At 39.6% G+C, this 19,693-nt stretch overlaps 1 protein-coding gene across 2 annotated transcripts; it reads left to right on the top strand.

Moving 5' to 3' along the window:
• The first annotated feature begins 1,100 nt into the window (after positions 1-1,100).
• Positions 1,101-18,242, top strand: INTS13 (integrator complex subunit 13). Of its 2 annotated transcripts, XM_088164717.1 has the most exons (18): positions 1,168-1,297; positions 2,337-2,568; positions 3,396-3,470; positions 4,184-4,386; positions 4,620-4,700; positions 5,857-5,947; positions 6,917-7,045; positions 7,188-7,211; positions 8,686-8,770; positions 10,498-10,587; positions 11,030-11,119; positions 12,117-12,295; positions 13,048-13,218; positions 13,590-13,744; positions 14,700-14,930; positions 15,827-15,966; positions 16,624-16,759; positions 17,542-18,242. In XM_088164717.1, the coding sequence occupies exons 2-18, from the start codon at positions 2,344-2,346 to the stop codon at positions 17,579-17,581; spliced, it is 2,145 nt and encodes a 714-aa protein (XP_088020843.1). In that variant the 5' UTR covers positions 1,168-1,297; positions 2,337-2,343; the 3' UTR covers positions 17,582-18,242. The 2 variants fall into 2 exon arrangements, with proteins under 2 accessions (XP_014744601.1, XP_088020843.1); XM_014889115.2 differs by lacking the exon at positions 7,188-7,211 and having other exon boundaries at positions 1,101-1,297.
• The last annotated feature ends 1,451 nt before the right edge of the window (positions 18,243-19,693 follow it).

The raw sequence follows: 19,693 nt of genomic DNA, 5'->3' as shown, positions 1-19,693 counted from the left end.
ATTGTACATCAGCAGCTCTAGCGGGACACTTAGTATTAAGTAATTGCATTGTGAAGAGGTTTAGATTAGATATGAGGAAGAAATTGTTCCCTGTGAGGGTGCTGAGGTCCTGGCACAGGGTGCCCAGAAAAGCTGTGGCTGCCCCTGGATCCCTGGAAGTGTCCAATGCCAGGCTGAATGGGGCTCTGAGGAAAATGGGATATTGGGAGGTGTCCCTGCCCATGCAGGGGGAACAAATCTGGATGGTCTAATAGGATGACTTCCCAGGCCGGGGCATTGTGGGATTCTGTGATCGTATGCTTGTCTTATTTTTTAAGAAAAAGGGGGGACAGTCCCAAAATGACTGGGCTGTGCGGCTGAGAGCCATCAAGAGTGAAGTCAGCAGTAACTGGGGAAAGTTAATGCCGGCAATCGCAACCACCGACCCCCTCCTAAGAACAGACCCCAGACTCAAATAGAAAGAACTCTGGCTGAGCACTAACGACCGTGAGAAGCCAGAGATACACCCAGCAAACAGGGCTGAGTACTGACTAACAGACAGATTACGTAACTTGCGACCCGTGAACGCTGATGCTTCTGTTTCTTAAAATGTATAAACAGCGTGAACTTTGGGTGACGGGGGAGCGTTTTGCGAGAACCCAAACTGGAACACAGAACTCTCACACAAACTGGATCCCGACCCTCGACGTGTGCGCCGCGCGCAGAAATCTCGCGAGAATACGGCGGCCTCGGCGGGGTCCGCCCACCGGGCATCTCGTGCTCTCGCGAGATCGCGGGCTCCTCCCCCTAGCCGTGCGGGGAGCGCAGGGACGGGCGGGGCGTCCGCGCCCGGGCGGGATCGGGGTCGAGAGCAGGAGCGGGAACGGGGCCGGTACCGGCCTCGGCATGTCGGGCGAGTAATCGCGGCCGGGCGCTGTGGCCCGGGGAGGTGCGGACAGGGGCCGGGCGCTCCCCCCGGGGGAGCCGCGGTGCCGGCGGCGCCCGTGGCCGCGCGGGGCCCCCGCGGGCTCAGGGGTGGGCGGAGCGGGGGGGGCTCCGGCCGCCTCTCCCACCCCCGCGGGCGCCGGGCTCGAAGGCCGGACCCGGGCCCCGCGCTCCCCGCCGAGCCGCCCGAGGAGGGGGAGCAGAGCGCCGCAGGGACATGGAGGGCGCGCGGCCGGAGGCGCCCGCGCCTGGCCCCGTCTAGGGCGCCCCGCGGGCCTCGTCCCTCCTCCTCCTCGGAGCGGGGCCGCGGCCGCGCCCGGGTGCGGCGAGGAGCGGGACCGGGGCTGCTGCACCACAGGAGGAGCCGGCCCAGGTGAGAAACACTCGCCGTTCCTCGTAAGGCTTTGCAGCGGCGCTGCCCCGGCCTCTCGGGCTCCCTGCCACGCCGAGGGCAGGCTGCGAGTGACACCGGAGGGGCCGCGGTGAGCCCCGGCAGCTGCAACCGATCACGGGGCCCGTCTCCTTCCCCCCGAGGAAGCCGCCGTCTGGCTTCCGCGATCCTCGTTGCTTTAGTATTTTAGGCTTTTTAAATTAGCTTATTTGTATTTTTTTGGTTTGTGTATCGTGCAATTCAGGAGAAGTCTGTAGAAAAATTAGTCCTTAGGCTAGAAATTGCCGTTTTCGGTGCTGCCCAGCGACAGGACGAGGAGCGGTGGCCATAAACTGAAACACAGGAAGTTCCACCTCAACATGAGGAAGAACTTCTGTACATGAAAGGTGGCGGAGCCCTGGAGCAGCTGCCTGGAGAGGGAGTGGAGTCCCCTCTAGAGACATTCCAAATTCACGTGGAGACATTACCCGCTCTAGGTCACCCTGCCTTGGCAGGGGGTTGGATCTCCGGAGGTTCCTTCCAGCCCTAAGTGCTCTGTGATTTTTATAATTTCACACTTGGTGTATCGATCTGTGAGATGTTGAAGTGTAGATGCAACTGTTGGTTTAAAAAGATGTATTTAGCAAAGATAAGATTGAAAATCGGCTTAAAATTCTGAGTATGCTACTTAAAGGTCTTTAAAGTTTCATCATAAATTATTTTTTTGCACGTTACTTATTTTAGGAAGTAAGCTTTAAATAGGAAGCAGTTTGTGTACTTCTTTAAAGTTGATTTTAAATAGAAAAGTGGGGAGAGTAAGACTGTGCATTTTTGTTGCCTTTTCAGCAATATAATTCCATCTTTCTCGGTGGTTTTCCTCCTGAGAAAAAACAGTTTCTTCTGATAAAAAATGTAGACTACTCAATACGGGCTCTGAAACTTGCACGTTTCTAGGATGTGTGTAAATTGCACAGTCAACTTTTGTTTGGTTTATTTTCACCGTGTGCAATTTCTTTCTGCTTTCGATGTCTGTTTCTTTCAGGAAGAAAATGAAAATATTTTCTGAGTCTCACAAAACTGTTTTTGTCGTGGATCACTGCCCCTACATGGCAGAATCATGCAGGCAGCATGTGGAATTCGATATGTTAGTGAAGAACCGCACCCAGGGCATCATTCCTCTGGCACCCATCTCCAAGTCCCTGTGGACCTGCTCAGTGGAGTCATCCATGGAGTACTGTAGAATAATGTATGATATTTTCCCTTTCAAGAAACTGGTAAGTTCTGCCAGCCATGCTGCATGTCATGCTTGCTAGAATAAGGGATGTTTTCATGTTTCATTTAAGTCTTTTAAAGTCTTTGTGTTGTTTAGAGTAAAGTATCAAATGTATTTTATCACTTAAAATTTGTTTCTGCTGCTTATATATGTAGTCTTTTAATTGCTTTTAGTAGTATATGAATCTCATTGCATATTTAATTTTGGAGTCTTTCATTGCCTTAATGTCACTTTACAAAGAGGAGCTTTAGGGCAACTTGGAGATTTATTATTGTGCTCTCCTGAGCTGTGACGTTACAAAAGCTTGAGTGCAGTATTGTCTCAAGTTGAATTTTGTTGCTAAACACACGTGGTGGCTGTTCATAAGTTTGGAAAACTGGGAGAGCTTCCTGGCACAGAGCTCCTTGTTTATAAAAGCTTTCTTTCTTAGTGTTGTTAATTAAATCTTGGTAGATATTTACATGATGTACTGTGACAGACTTTGGAAACTGATGTGCAGTTTACAGTATCAGAATTTATTTTATTTTGTGGCTATCCTACTGAAAAAGATCTAATTCTTAGAATATTAATATTTTGCAAGTGTAATTTGGCTTAGAGAATGATTTTCTGGTATACAAATAGACTTGGAAGTTGTTAACCATATTACTGAGGGGAAAACTGAATATAACAGGAGTGAGTGATTTTTGTGGATTATTTTGAGTTTGGCTTGTCATTGCACGTTATCTCCAGATTATCAGGAAAAAAAAAAGTGCAGTTCATGTTTGTTTGGGTTTGGGGAAGTAACGATATAATGGCTGTTACTTTAATGTGCTTTTTTGATCCTTGTAGGTGAATTTCATTGTGAGTGATTCTGGGGCTCATGTGTTGAATTCTTGGACTCAAGAAGATCAGAACTTGCAGGAGGTATGATTTGTAACTTCTTTTGTTTTGTTGTTCTGACTTTATTGTGAAATAAACATTGTGTTGGATATGAAATAAGTGGTTAATTTCAGCGTTGGTGGATCTAGTCTGAAATTGTTGTGTAACAGAATTTCAAGCAGCTGCCTGTGAGCCTGGATTATTCTATAGACAAAATTTAGAAAGAATCCAGTATCTTAAATAGAGACTTAAATATTTAAATAAACATTATGAATAAATTAATTACGTATTTCTTCTGTAATTTGGTGTTACTTCTTGAACGTAAATTCTTTTTTAAAATATTTGCATGAGAGGCAAATAACCTATGTTAAATACATTAGTTGTTAATATCCTCTTTATGGTCATGTTGTTTCATACTGAAAAGGCTCATCCTCTAAAAAATTTACTTTGAGGAAGAAATGCATTTCCAAATTCTCATAAAATAAAAGGAGAAGGCAAATAAAAGTGTTAGAATATCTTTCAGGTGTTGCATGTACGTTATTCAGGTAGGCATTTTTCTGTAATAAATGAGAAGATTTAGTCACAATGAATAAATTGAATTGCAGAGGATAATTTAAGGCCGAACGTTTTCCAGAAGGCTGCCAATGATGCTCGTGAATTTTGCTCTTGTGCAGCGTTCATGTTAATGTTGAACCGCTGATTTCGGAGCCGTGGGAGGTCCCTTTGGCTAACAGCTCTTTGCTCTTTGCTCCTCCCAGCTGATGGCAGCGCTGGCGGCCGTGGGGCCGCCGAACCCGCGGGCGGACCCCGAGTGCTGCAGCATCCTGCACGGGCTGGTGGCCGCCGTCGAGGCGCTCTGCAAGATCACCGAGTACCAGCACGAGGCCCGCACCACGCTCATGGAGAACGCCGAGCGCGTGGGCAACCGGGGCAGGATCATCTGCATCACCAACGCCAAGAGGTGGGCACGGGGGTGTGCAAAAAATTCCACACATTCCCGCGAGGGATGCGGCAGCTTCTTCGAACAGGTCCTTCTTAGAGCACTTCTCGCCGTATCAGAGGTTTTGTTTATGGGGTTCTGACAGTAAAAAGCCAAAATTTTCCAAGGTTTCCTGCTTTGAGTAGAATAGTCAGTGTCTTTGAACAAGAGGATTGATGGTGCAGCCTTAAAAGAAATTCACCATTTCTTTGTAGTGACAGCCATGTTCGGATGCTGGAGGATTGTGTTCAGGAGACCATTCATGAGCACAACAAGCTTGCAGCTAACTCTGACCAGTGAGTACACTTTTTATGAAGTTTCTTGTATCCTCTAGGAAATATGAATGTATTTCTGCTACAAAACTCCCTCTAATGAACTATTTGAATGAATGTCTGTGTGAAGTAGAATATGGTAAATCATGGTACTGTTGGCTGAGAGCTGGTCCATAATAATTTTCTTTCCAGTTAGATCCTTTGTGGGACAGGATTTCTTTAGCTTGTTGCCTTCTACATCTGGTCCAAAATGAGACACATAACGGTGCCTTGTTGCACATCGTGTTTTTAATCAATTAATTCATCTGAAGCAGTTTTTCTTGATAACACTGTGTTACTTTTATGTTCATCTTTCTTTGACTAAAACAGCTGACTTCTTTGGAGTTAGTTTCTGAATGACTGTATTGCTTGGAATTTCCCTTGAGATGAAGGAATCTTGAAATACAGAGTGGGTCTCCTCTGAGAAGTCTTTCTGCACCATATGTTTTGTCTAATTAAACTCTGAAGTGTTTGGCCATGGCTCTGTGTTGCATTGTGAAGTTGTACTAGGTTGAGATCCTGTTCCTGGTTGCTCCTTAGGCACTTCAATAGCAGAAGCAGCAATCTCCTATTTTTTCCAGTTTTATGGATGTAAAAAGGTTCCTGCCCAAGGTATTAGGTGTTAAATCCATTATAAAGACAGGGATGTCCCATTCCTGTAGGTAAAGATGTGATGCAATATCTCTATCACTCCAAGCATCCAGCCACATCAGGGTATCAGCATATATCCCATTACATATCCCATCTCTCTGTTTTTGGGTAGTTGTTTTCATGTTCCCTGGAATCCCCTTACCTACACTTGGAGTCACAAATCCTCTGTAGTGTCAATATTCAGCTGAGTAAAGCTGAACAGATTGCACCAGTTAGGGACTTACTCCATTGATGTGTCCAAAAACAAGTATAGCACGATAGCATCTGAAGAGCAAGAAGTGTTAGGCTTTTATTTTTATTCTGGTGAGAACTTATTTTGAAGTCTGTGCTTTTGAAAATCATATCTGTAACCTAGTTTTCGCAGCATTCTTTCAGAAACAGCATGTTGTTAACATATGTTATGATTCTGTGTTCTAGATATCAGAATTAATTTAATTTTAGGAGATAGTCTGCCACACTGTAGGCTAAGCAAAATGTTTTTATTTTTAAGTCTAATGCAGATTCAGAAATGTGAACTGGTGTTAATCCACACATACCCAGTTGGTGAAGACAGCCTCGTTTCAGATCGTCCTAAAAAAGAGGTGAGGAGTTAAAATGAGAACTTATCCCCGGATTAGGAACCATGTCAGACTGAAAATAGTGCAAATTATTCTCAGTTGTTCAGTAGCAAAAGCACATGTGGTGGTTGTTTGAAACTGAATACATACAAAATATCTGTAATATATTCTGCTATTCAGCAGTCTGCTCTGCATTTTAATGTGCTGTCTGTAAGAAAAGACAACCAGAAAAATGTCTTAACATGAAAAGCATGTAGTGCTGCATATTATTTAATATATGAAAAGGACTATAAAGGGCTACCTTCCCGTGATTCATTTCTACAGGACTCTACTGTAGTTGTGCTGAAAATTGTGAATTCAAGATAACAAATTGACTGCTTCCCTCTCTAAGGCAGTCACTGGGTTTGGGTCTTTGGATTTTTTTTGATTGGTTGGGGTTCTTATTTTGGGTTTTTGGGGGATTATTGTTGTAGCTTTTGTTGTGTGTTTTTAAAATTTTTGTTTTGTTTTGGTTTTGAGTCCCAACTCAATGTTCTTGTTGGCTAGGGAAAAATCAAATGCATCTTCTAGCTTGTGTTTATGTGCCTTGTGTATATAAGTGCATATGATGCACTTACAAGTAGACATCTAAAAATTGCTTTGCTACTGTTACTCAGCAGGTAAAGGAATGAAAAGCTGGGCCCAGAGCTGCTGTTAAGATTTATTCCCCATGTTGTGATACTACTTTTTCCCTATTAACAATTACTGACTCAAATCTTTTAGCACACTTCTAATTTTTTTTAACCATTTGTAAGAACTGCATCTATAGCACTTTGCATAAGCTCAAAATTCAGAATGGAAATAATTTTTGCTTCTTGCTTGGTAGTTTCCCCTGGTGTGGGTTTTTGAGTGGTAGTTTTAGGAGTATAAATGCTTATTTGAGAGTTGAACAAATTACTCTGTTGAATGATGCCACAACCTAAACCACGACTTCCATATATCAATTTATTTCAGCTCTCCCCTGTGTTAACCAGTGAAGTGCACAGTGTCCGTGCAGGGAGGCACCTGGCTACAAAACTGAATCTTTTAGTGCAGCAACACTTTGATCTGGCTTCAACCACAATAACTAACATCCCTATGAAGGTAATATTGTGTCTACAGCTCTGTGTTAACCAGTTGCATCACTTCTAAATTTGTTTGAAAACTTTTGATGTTTATTTTAATTGAATTTTTACATTGCTTTTCTCTCCATATCATATTTTCTGTTTTGTTTTTTTTTTATTAGCCCACATTCAATGTCTGTGATCAGGTTAGTAAAAATAAAGAAGGGGAAAAAAGTAAAGAAGGATCACAGAACAAAATGTTGTATTGCTGAATCTCAATTTTTGATGTAGCAATACAAATACTATTTCAGTTCTGTTTGTATTACTTTGTTTAAATACAGTCTTGTTTATCTCAGATCAATTTGTCTGTGATTCTTTTGTCTTTTTCTAGTTGTGTTTAGATATTCTTGACCCTTGTGCATTATAGTGGCATAGTGAGCCTCTTTTTCCTCTGTTTCTTTATCATGCCCACCCAACATAAAGGTGTTTGTAACGAAAAACTGCTTTTTTACCAAGGGTTTTCTACTCTGAACATCCATAAACGTGAAATGGGGACATGATATACCTAATTAAGAAAGATAATTCAATTAAGCATCTTGTGGTAGAAGTTATGTCCATATTTTGAAAATTTTTGCTACTTGGAGGGAAATTAGTGCAGTTTAGAATGTCAGGTGTTGACAATAATTTTCTGATCAGGCAGCAAGAGACAATTAAGACAGTGTCAGTATTCAAACAAAAAAAGAGCCATGGACAGGTAACCTTCATGATTTAAAAAATTCATTAAGTTGTAAGACTTACATTAAGTAAGTCAAACATTAATTGCATCTTTGAAAGCTAGCAATATTGTGTTTATTTTGTAAGTTAAAACATGATATTAAAACAATTTTCATAGTTTTTATGAGAGTTTGACATGGGTCATGGCATAAATGTGACTTGAGTTTGCAAATACCTTGTCTGTAACTTTCTGACCTGTGTGCTGCTGGTGTGCCTCTCCCTTCTGCCTTTGTCCTTAGAGTAATATACTATGTTGGGTTCTCTGTGGTTTTTTCCTTTTTTTTTCCCTTTTCTTTTTAAACTTGGAGTAAATTATCAGAGTTACTGTTGTTACGTTTTTGCTGATCCTCTGCAGCTCTTTAAAGATGCAGTGTTCTCTTAAGAAAAATCCATTTTTTAATTTATAAACTTGCAGCTGCAATTGCACTTCTCATCTTAAGCTTAAGGAATACTAAGTTAAAAATATGGGTTTTGTTTTGAATTCTTGATTTTTGGTTATGAAAAGTAATTGTCACTCTGCCCTGCAGTGATCTGTTGTTCCTGCTCAGTAAGTTGTAACTGCTGGTGTTTATGTAACATTTTGTAGGCTTCCTTAACTTCACTAATTTAAACAAGGTAGTTAAGCCTAGTTTTTACCTGTATTTGATGCTCTGCACCCTGTCACGATGCTTGTATAACAAAGAATAGGATTTCAAAACAGAAAATAAGAGGAAAAGCAGTTGGCTGCATCTTTAAACTGCTCAGAGAGCAAAGTTTCCTCAATATTGCAATCCCTTTGTTGTCTGAGGCACTTGGAGACTTGTAGTTTTCTTCTGGACTGAAAGGCAAATGTAGAATCATTCATTTATGAGAATGGTCATCTTCAGCTAAAGTAATTCTATTTCTGTCTACCTTTCTCTTTTGAAGGAAGAACAACATGCTAACACATCAGCCAACTATGATGTGGAGCTGCTTCATCACAAAGAGGCACACGTGGATTTTTTAAAGAGTGGTAAGTAGGAATGGCCTCTGAAGGTGGCTTTTGATCAGCCTCTCTGGGAATATTCACATAAAAAGATTGTGAGCTTCAAATCCATGTAAATTTCAGACTCAAGTAGTGAATATTTCAGTTATTCCTTATAACCCAAGAAACTTAATTTGTAGTGTTGGCATTGGGGTTTTACTCATTATTGATATATTATAACACAGCAATGAGAAAACATCAAATTCACATATGTTCAGGATGTTGCTGTGAGATTTGAAGGGCATGTCATCTTCTTACTGAGATATAAAAAATAGGTGAGAGACCACCTGTGCAGGGTGTCTTTACAAAATGAAGTCACTCTTATGGGTATTTGTGCAAAATTATGCCTTGCACAATGGAAGTTTGTTAGGTAATAATAATTGGCATCACTTACATCCCACAGGCCTGTTCATGACAATAATTGCCTTGGAAAAAACAAGACTTGTTTGGCTGTGGAGCTTTTTTGTTGTATTTGAAATGCTTACAATCTTTTTTTTTTTGTAAATCTGGAGTTATTACCTAATATTCCTCCAAGGTGAATTTTTAATAGCTCAACCGAAGTTAGAAATGCACAGCACTTAGCCTTTTGCAGAAGTATTTTGTTGAGGAAACTGCCTGATGTAAAACTTCGTTAAAAATCAGCTTATAACTTCTGCATTAGTAGAATTAAATGTCACATGATCCATAAGAATCCTTTTTGGGGAGTTTGTGCTTTTCTTTGAGGAAGAGGAGGTAACTCCTTTGTCATCTCCAAGTGTTGTGCTCTGGATTTTAGGGGAGTGGATGACTAAAGATTGATGAAAAACATGGGGTGTCACAGTAATGACCTTGGCCTCGTCTGAACTGGTGCTATGATGTTGAAATCTTAAAGCTTTACTACCGGGGCTCAGAAGCAGTTTTGTAAAACTTTTTGGCTCAAGGAATTAGGTCTGCTAGGAAAACACAAAAGCAAACTCTGACTACATTTCCTCTTCACATTTTTCCCATCAGAACTTTAAGAGGAAAAGATCTCAGAGCCTGTAAATTTTGAGTCCTTTCATTTGTTTCTAAATATGAATTTCAGCTGTAATAGCTCTGGTGCTAGGAAAGCAGGAATTCAGTTATACTGGTCTTATTTCTCTGAAATGTTGTCAAGGTTTTCAGGTTAAATAACTTTTTTTTTTTGGATATTCTGAGAGATAATTTCTAAAATTGTTGCAGTTAATTTTAATAATAAAATATTTCCAGTATTTTAATAATGTTTTAAACAATATTTTAATAATAAAGCATCTGTGGTCAGTAGAACATATTGAGAGAATTCAGGCTGAATCTGACATAGCAAAGAGATTGGATGATGAGACCAAATACTTCTTTCCCCGAAAAACTAAACTTGTCAAACGTGCCTTTAGATTGGTTTAATTGACTTTGGGAATATAATATGTACAAGAAGCAGTCAGCTCTAGCATTTAAGGATTCTGATTTCTGTGTAAAAAAGGATATTGTCTTAAAGTTCTGAGCATTTTAGCAGGAAAAAAATGCCTGTTACTGATAGAACTAAACATATGTGGAACTTTCTAATTGTCAAATCAAAAAGTTAGGTATCTAAGTTTTAAATTTAGATTGCTTTGTGTCTATGTTCATGTTACATATAGTTTTGTGCCTTAAAAGCTTGGAGATGTTTTGCTGTGATAAAGAAACTCTGGTTGATCACCCCCTCTTTCTGCCTTTCCCTGCAGGTGATAACCACATGAGTGGCAATAGCAGAGAAGGCACATTTAAGGAGACTGTGACACTGAAGTGGTGCACTCCTCGAACCAACAGTGTGGGTAGGTGACACAGAACCTCCAGAACTGCTTGGTAACTTGAACAAATCTGAGTACAGATGGAGAGAGAAAGACAGGGAAGATGTGAGGTAACATAGGAATTGTGTGGCTGTTCAGCTCATGCACTCTAACTCACTGAGCCAGCAGGCCAGAAATACGGTAAGAGAAATAAGAGCAGACTGATGGGTCAGTGGAGTAATTCAGGAGATAAAGAATTTGGGTTTCTGCTGGAAACAGGGCTTGGGAATGTATGAGATCTCAGAGTTGTTGGATTCTTGGGAATCCTGCCAGTAAGGAGATGGTGAAGGGACTTGTAGATTGAGAAGCATCTAGACTTTTTAGTTCTGCTTATTGTTGACTAGCCTTCCCTTCCATTCTTTTATTTTGTGGATTTATTTTCATTCTCTGGAATTATACTCAACTTTTCTACTCCTTTATTTTTCAGAACTGCACTATTGCACTGGAGCATACAGAATTTCACCAGTAGATGTAAATAGCAGACCTTCTTCATGCCTTACAAACTTTCTCCTCAATGGTAAATTTGTGTCCTTGGCTAATTATTCAGTGTTACAGTTTGTAATTCATTGGAGCACTTAGCACGTTTTGATTTGTATAGCAGTAATGTCTGTATACTGTAAAAATACTAATATTTTAACATGTCCTATAAGAGACATATGAGAAAAAAGTTGTTAAATGTACTCAAAGGCAAATTTGTTTTGAAACTTAAAGATGGGAAGAAAGAAGTAAAGAAGGAACAATTATTGAAATGGAGGTTTGTATGTTTGCAAACAAAATGGCATTACAAACATCCTTTTAATGGAACGTTTCCTTCAGTCAAGTCATTTGATTGTCTAAATGTGCAGTGGTTTTATTGAACACTATATCCTAGTAGTATATTTCTTTAGAGATTGTGTAGTAAAAATGTCCTTTGGTTAATAAAAATGGTTAGAATCCAAAATAATAGCATATTTCAGAAAAGCACACTCTTCTGATTTTTGTTATTTTTGCTTCCTGATAAAGAGAAACTTATTTGGAGAAATGCACCCTTTTATGCTTGGTATATTTTACTGAAAATAAGACTAAGGCAGTTCTATTTCTCTGTCTGAAGAACTGTGTCTGTTTTAAGCATTAGCAAGTGGTATCAGCTGATGCCTTTATACTCAAGAGTTTATTTTACTACTTTTTGAAAGTTGCTTTTAATGAGAGTGGTTCTGCAGGAGGGCCATTTGAATGCCTTATGAATATGTGGTTTTTCCTAAGAATAATATCCTATAGAAAAAAAGATTGGTTGGTCTAGGAGAGACCTTTTAACGTTGCTCTGTAAAATGTTAAGGAGCATATATACCCTGTTCTGTGTCAAGAAATGAGGAGATGGCAGTTTCTTGTTCAGCTGGGTGAAAATATAACCTTGGTTGGTTCAAATTCTCCTTGGCCAAGCACAAACCTGTATTTATGCAGCTCAGAATTTAAAATTGCAGCACACAGGAATGAATGAATGAATGAATGAATGAAACTGATCTCTCTTCCACCAGGTCGTTCAGTGTTGTTGGAGCAGCCACGCAAGTCTGGCTCAAAAGTCATCAGCCACATGCTCAGCAGCCACGGGGGGGAGATTTTCCTGCATGTGTTGAGCAGCTCTCGCTCAATTCTGGAAGATCCTCCCTCAATTAGCGAAGGCTGTGGTGGGAGGGTCACTGACTACAGGATCACAGTAAGGGTCTTTCTGTCCTTCACTGCTGCTTCTCTCACATGACAACAGATGCAGGGCACTGAGTGTGGGAAGGAAATGTTGGAGTGCATTGCATGGTCAAACTTCCTTTGTAATAAATACCTTGATAGATATTTAGTAGAAAATACTACATTTGTTGACTGTTATGTCTGCTTCATAAAATACTTTGTGTGTCAAGGAATGCCTCCTTAATGCACTAGGAGTGTTCAAAGTTCTGGTTCTAGCAAAACATTTTTCTTGGCCAGTTTCTTCTGTGGGTTGGGTACTCATAGGACTATATCGTGCTTATTGTCAAAGGGTAGATTGCACATGAGTGGTTTGTACAGTAAATAGAAAAGATGAAGTTTACAGCTTTGAACCTTGATATTAGACAATCTGTTGATATGCATTTTATAATTTATTTTTTTCAACACATCCTTGATGTCTTTTGTAAACAAGCAGAAGAAGTTGCTTCTTGAAAAATCTTAACTCTTCCCATACATGAAATACCTTGCAGATCTGGAAGTCCTTGTCAAAAGCCATACATGAAATTTACCCCATATTTCTGTGCCCCTGTTTTTGTATTGCCCCTGGTTAATGCATGAGAGGCATTGGAGACAGGGCTGTGGTTGGTAGGGTCAGATGTGGTGGTGGGATGGTACAAAGTGATAAGCAAGGCTAAGCTGTTTAGCCCCTTCACTGAAAGTTCCTTTGTTAGAGAAATGCCTAATTGTATCTTGTTTGGTTATCATTAGGATTTTGGTGAATTTATGAGGGAAAACCGATTAACTCCTTTTCTAGAGCCCAGATATAAGATGGATGGAAGTCTTGAAATTCCATTGGAACGTGCAAAAGATCAGTTAGAGAAACATACTCGTTATTGGCCTATGATTATTTCTCAGACCACCATCTTCAACATGCAAGCTGTAAGTAACCTGGGCTGTGTACATTTTTGTTCCATTCCTAGATTGTTTCTCCTTTGCACCTGATGAAATACCAGCTCTGTGGGATGATAAATCCCTTGCTGTAAAATCAGTTTATTTTCAGCTTTATTTTTCCTGAAGTAACTCTATTTAATGCAGTAGATTATTTGGATGCTATTTAAATAAAGTGATTTGAACCTGACAGCTCCAGTTCTGCTGGGTGAAGAAAATACCTGCTTAGAGTTAAACTAAACTGAGGATAAGATGGTGGGGTTTTGTTGTGTGTTGTTTCATTGCCTTTAATTTTTTCTCCCTGTTGCTCTCCTGTGACATGCACACATTTTCTTGTTGTTCATTTCTGCTTTGTCTTGCAGGTAGTGCCATTAGCCAGTGTGATTGTAAAGGAAGCAATGACTGATGAGGATGTGCTGAACTGTCAAAAAACAATATACAATTTGGTAGACATGGAGAGAAAGAACGATCCACTGCCAATTTCAACAGTTGGTACCAGAGGAAAGGGGCCAAAAAGGTTACATGCATATCTCTTTGTTGATGCTGGACTATTTTCAGAAATAATCTGTTGACAATGTTTTCATATCAAATTTTTACAATATAGCTAAAAGTAATACATAGTGAACTAAATGCTGTATCTGCACAACCCAAATGCTGTGAGTGCTTCACCTGTATCATTTAGGGGCTATAGCAGTACTGATTCTGCTGTATGCTAGGGGGAAAAAAACTGTAATTTTATTACCTAAGGATTTAAGTATGTTAAAAATACGAAATCAAAGATAGTTATCTAGCAAAGGTAAGAAATTGATACAAATTGGACAGGTAGAGTGGAATAATTTCAAATTAATAAAAAGGAAAACTTAAATATATTATAAATGAACGGTGCTTTAAAATTGGGCTGTATTAGAATCCTTTTCGAACAGTTATTTTAAATATGAGATACTTCTTTCAAATAAGCACAGAATATTCTGATCTCTTAATCACTGGGATGTGTTCCTTCTATTTCCAAGGATTGATTGAAAAGAAATTCAGCTCCTGATTTGCCTACGTGACCGGGAGTTATTGACAGTAGTGTGGTGCAATACTTTCTTACTGTTTTAACCCAAATAATGTAATAATTAATTTGTATGTCAGTAGATGGGTGGCCCTCTGACATTGCATTATTAGCGAGCACCTGAGAGATTTCACAAGTGCCTTTTGGCAGTGAGATCTTGTGGAACAATATGATTTCAATGGACATGATCCAGTTCAGTTTAAATTGCACTGTGGGTGTTAAGTGGGAAGTGTTCAAGCATGGAGTAATCTCAGGTGGAGAAACCTCCATTACAGGAGGACAGATGATCTCTTTGGAGTTATTTTTTGTTTTGGGGGTTCTGTTTTGTTTCTTAAGGTCTGCATTCATTCAGTCAGTAGTGTAATGATTAATTTTTGGTGATCCTAAGAACGTGATGTGTTTTTCCTGGCCTTTCCAGAGATGAGCAGTACCGCATTATGTGGAACGAGCTGGAGACCCTTGTGCGAGCACACATCAACAACTCTGACAAACACCAGCGAGTCCTCGAGTGTCTCATGGCTTGCAGGAGCAAACCCCCAGAGGAGGAGGAGCGCAAGAAACGAGGCAGGAAGAGAGAAGACAAAGAGGACAAGTCAGAGAAGTTGGGCAAAGACTATGAATCAGATAAGCCATGGCAGGAATCAGAAAGGTACATTTTCTGAAGTGAATTCAAACTGTAGCATAACTTTTGTTCTTTGTTGTTGACCACTTAGCGGGTGTTTTAGCTTGAGGTGTTCCTGCTGTTGGATTCTATCATAACCACACCACGTATTAGATACTAAACTGCTTTATGGAAATTTAAAGCGTGGCTGAAAATGTGGGACAAGCAGTTATTTTCTTTTAAGCTGTAAATAGTTCAGTGCTCAGGTTGATGAAACAACCCAGCTTGATTTGGCTCCTCTCTTCAGATGAACATCAGGATTAATGTCCATTTACCTCCTGTCTGTAATTCATGTTGTTACTGTAGCTAGTCCAAGTGGCAAGCACCTGTCAGTCTGTTCTGTAGTCTTTCTTTGAAACTACTCTCTACAGAGATCAAAAAACCTCATGGTAATAATCTTAATTTGTGTGTTTTGTGCATGCTGGGGTCGTTTAGAATAGGAGGGCCTTTTCATCTACACTGCTGTCACCATGCTGATGACATTCCATGCCTTCCTGTGAGTGGTCATTCCTACAACTTTGCTTTCACACGTGGAACAGAAATGGGGACTGAGATAAAAGGGATTTGGTGTGAATGGGTCTGAATTCGCCTAGAAAAGATATTAGGAAATTTCAATATGTGTTTATTTTTATTTAGTCTTTCCTTCAAAATAGTCTCAACAGCTGAAATGAAACTGTGTATTAAGAACCTTTTCTTTATGTAATGTTTTATACAGAGGATTATTGGGCTAGAATGCCCTCTTGTTTGTCACCCACTCCAAGGGGTGACAAGAAATTTTCTTATGGTATGAGTCCTGTATAATTTTGAGGAGTACAGAAAGCTATCAAGGATTATGTCCTGCTCAAGTATATTTTTCCTCACCCTTTTCCTTCTCTCTAAAAAAGGTTAAAAGGTCTTTTGGATCGGGAGAAAGAAGACCTGGCAGAAGCTGAAGTTATCAAAGACTCCCCTGATTCTCCTGAGCCCCCCAACAAAAAGCCTCTCATTACAATGGATGAAATGCCCACAGTTGAGAAGGCAAAAGGTAAACCAGAACAATTGCAACAGATCATTTCTTTTAAAGGGAGATATTGTTGCATCAGTCTGTGTTTTCTAAAGTAATGAGATGAATCATTTTGGAGTTGAAGCTAAGTAACTGAAGATCATGTTTAATTAAATACTAAATGTTGAGAAATTCTTGGAAAACACGTTAACCTTACCTGGTCTGTGAAGAAAGGGAGATACCAAGACACTGTGGGTCTGCTGACGACTCTTGGGTTGACAGGGGGTTGGCCAAGTTCCTTCCTGCTGGTGGTATTTGAGCTACTGTATGTGAGAAATGCTGTTTGAGGGCAGGTATCAGAAATCACTGTCTCCTGATAGTAAATAATCAACTTGCCTAAGCAGTGCAGTTAGGAGAAGGGGCAGTTCTCACTGACTTCTCTTCCTTGGTGTGAATTATTTTCTATCACAGTGGCTGAGCTGATGCTGAGATTGTGCATTTAAAGCAGAGCCCATCTCATGTGCAGCCACTCCTCATCCATTATCACTTTGCATATTTTGTATTTATTTAGCCCTTATTGTAAGTTTGTTTAATATTAGTGTTGTATTACCATAATCTGTAATTCCTTCAAGATGTTATAAGGATGTAATGTTAATTCAAAAATTTCATCGCTTCGACTCTTTTTACTTACAATTTTAGGGCCAATGTCCTTGCTATCTTTATGGAGCAACAGAATTAATACTGCCAACTCTAGGAAACACCAGGAATTTATTGGTCGCTTGAACTCTGTCAACAACAAAGCTGAGCTGTATCAACATCTGAAAGAAGAAAATGGGTTTGTATCAGGAAATGCATCACTAAACGTTTCTTGGCAGTAGTCAGTGTGGAGTTTACAGCATTAGATACTACTCTTTTGATGATTAAAGTATCTAAATACATTCCTTTGCTTCTCAGCATTGATAGAGAACCACAGCAGTGCTTGGTTTTCTATTTGCATCTCTGCTGGGTGAGAATGGCTGCTGAGAGTTGGGCTTCCCTGGGCCTCAGGGATTGCCCCTGTAGCAAAACTGTTGTTAAACTTCAGGGGGTTAAACAGTAGCTGAGATTTTCTGCTTGCTTTAGCTTCCAAAGGAATGGCTGATACAGAAATATTGTTGGTAATAAAGTGATTGAATCTGTAATGAAATTGACAGTAGTCCATGTTGTATGAAAAATACTGGGAAACCAAACAAGCCTCCTCTGAAGGAAATCAGGTGATGGTAGGCAGTGATGAGTGTAAGAGGGGTAAAAATCAAGTCCTTGGGACAAATGGCCAAAGCTCAAGTTTTCAGAATGGATTCTCCACTCACATGAATATTTTGTATTTTGGTGAGGTTGATAATGGACAGTTTTTCACAGCTGAAATGTGTCTGCAGAAACCTTTCCTTTATGTATTGACTGCTTCTTAAAGAAGTGCTAAGAGGAGATAAGTTGCATATGTTGGGGTAGGGAGAGACAGGACAGTTAGTGAAGTAAAAAATATTTATGAAAGCATTTAAATCTGATTTGTTTTTTTTTTTTTTAACTGTTGATTGTTCGTCAGTAACAAGCCTTACCAATTATTGTCTTGCCTTTCAGAATGGAAACAACAGAAAATGGAAAAGCAGGCCGGCAGTGAGGATTAATTCTGTTTCTTGGGACAAAACTTGGCAAAACTGCAAAAATATTTAATGCTGAAATTGCTCTTGGTACTGTTTCAGTACAATTGTATAGCTCTGGTTTGATTGGTTTTTACAATTTTGTAGTCCTATTTTTGCTATGAAGTAAGAAAGCTGCATATCACGTTAAACCAGCTGTGTGCAAATAGGAGCTGTCCTGTTTTCCAGTCGTGCTTTAGGATGAAGAAAACCTCTGTTGCCATGGAGTAAATCAAGTAATCAAAAATGTTAGTCAGCTTAAAGTCCTTGCCCAGAAATATTGGATACTATTTCAAAATCAGTGATGACTGTCTAAAAATAAAATTTCAAGTAATTTATAATAAGCTGATAACATCATTAATTTTGGTTCATTAATACCTTTTATTTATATAAAGATTGCTCAGGAGTTCAGAATTATGGAAAAAACCACACACTGAGTACCCAGATACTGAGCTGAGAGAGTGCCAGGTTTTCATCTGAGGGGTGGGAGGGTGAGGGGTTTTACAGATAAAAATTGTTGGTTTAAGGACTTTTAAAAAATGGCATGGAAACGGTCTTTAGAAATCAAAGCCTTTCAGGTTATTGTTGTTGGAGTTAAGGCTTTGTAAGCAAAAGTACAATAAAACTTTTTGCTAATAATTATTTTTTTGATGAAGTGTGTTCTGTAAGATACTTGTGGTTATATGTGTGAGAGACTGAGTATGAATGGCTGTGAATGAAAGGGTAGGTGATCTGTCTTCAGGTTCTTAGAATAGAAACTCCCAAAATTCTCAACTGGGAAAACTCAGCCGATGTCTGTGATCTGACCCCTTGTCAGATTTTGGGTTGTCTTCCACATGGGCTAAGGAAAGATGAATTACTCAGCTCTCCAAGTGTGACAGCCTTCCTCTGATCTGGAACCGAAGGGCTCACAGATTGGATATCTTCTTGAGATATAGCTGAGATTTTCCTAAAACTAAATCAATATATTCATATTCACCTGCAACTTTAAATATCATAGTTCGTGATGTATACATCTGAACACAAATACTCTTCACTTAACGTTTGTGACTGAATCCTTTTTTCAGCTTTGCTGAAGTACCATGAATAATTTCAAGGTGATTATTCAGCCAGTCTGATGCAGATGTGTTTTCTGCTAAATTATTTTAGAACCATTTTTACAGAGTGATTGAATAGTAATTGCATGGTAATATTTTCTATCATATTGTAAAATATTTGTAGCTTTTACAGAAGCAATGTGTAAAATCTTGGAGATCCTGGTCTGAATACTTACTGCTTTTATTTTTACTTCTTCACTGCAAACAGAATGTCCTGTATCATCACATCACTTGATATCCTAGCTGAAATGTTCTGATGGAGAAAACTGCCTCTAAATTATTGCTTCTCGTAACTTTCTGGGTTTTAATTATATTTTAGTGCATATCACTGTAAATGTTTCTCTTGTTTACTAGAGGAATTTTTAATCTGGAAGCTGGGGAGCATGTAAATGTCAGCTGTGCAATTTCCTAGGCTGGAGAGTCAGAGCTGAAAAGCTCATCCTGTGTCTTGGGAACTGTGTGTTACATCTCCTCATGTGCCATTAATATTCAGCTGCACTCCTTGAAAACATGCACAGGAATTAAATTCTTCATTAGTGGAAGAGAAATTTAATAGCACCTGCTATTAAAATATGTATTTGTTTAGCTTGTTTGCTAACTCCATTCTCCACATTTGGAGCATCTGCCAGGTCAGACTGGTTGGTGATTAAATGAGCAGGGCCTGGGGACTGTGAGTCTGTATTTTGTGTACTTGAGTCTTGCAGGGACACAGGGGACTGCAAGGGCTGGGCTTTGCAGTTCTGGAAAGGGCATTCCATGTTCCTCTCCTGCCCTGCAGAGTGGCACTGGTGCTGCTTTGCTCCTATTTCACACACTGCTTTCAGGTTTAGGGAAGGTTTTGTCAGCTCTAAAAAGAGTTTACAGATTAAAATTGGAAATTACAGATTAAGTAGTTTAATCCGTAGTTATGCGATTGCAAAATGCAATTCATAATTATGGATTGCATTTTGTGTATGATAATCTATTAAACTGGAAGGATTTCAAAATGTTTAAAAA

The sequence above is a fragment of the Sturnus vulgaris genome, chromosome 5 (assembly GCF_052056855.1).
Source record: "Sturnus vulgaris isolate bStuVul1 chromosome 5, bStuVul1.hap1, whole genome shotgun sequence".
In the NCBI taxonomy this organism is placed as follows: Eukaryota; Metazoa; Chordata; class Aves; order Passeriformes; family Sturnidae; genus Sturnus; species Sturnus vulgaris.
Note: the sequence above shows the minus strand (reverse complement) of the source record. Positions and strands in the feature narration are given on the sequence as shown.

Bases quoted from the DNA above. Each gene is read 5' to 3' on its own strand.
- INTS13 (XM_088164717.1), top strand. From the start codon at position 2,344: ATGAAAATATTTTCTGAGTCTCACAAAACTGTTTTTGTCGTGGATCAC. The intron at 7,212-8,685 runs GTTAGTAAAAAT...TCTCTTTTGAAG, and splicing joins CATTCAATGTCTGTGATCAG to GAAGAACAACATGCTAACAC. The intron at 16,760-17,541 runs GTTTGTATCAGG...CTTGCCTTTCAG, and splicing joins CATCTGAAAGAAGAAAATGG to AATGGAAACAACAGAAAATG.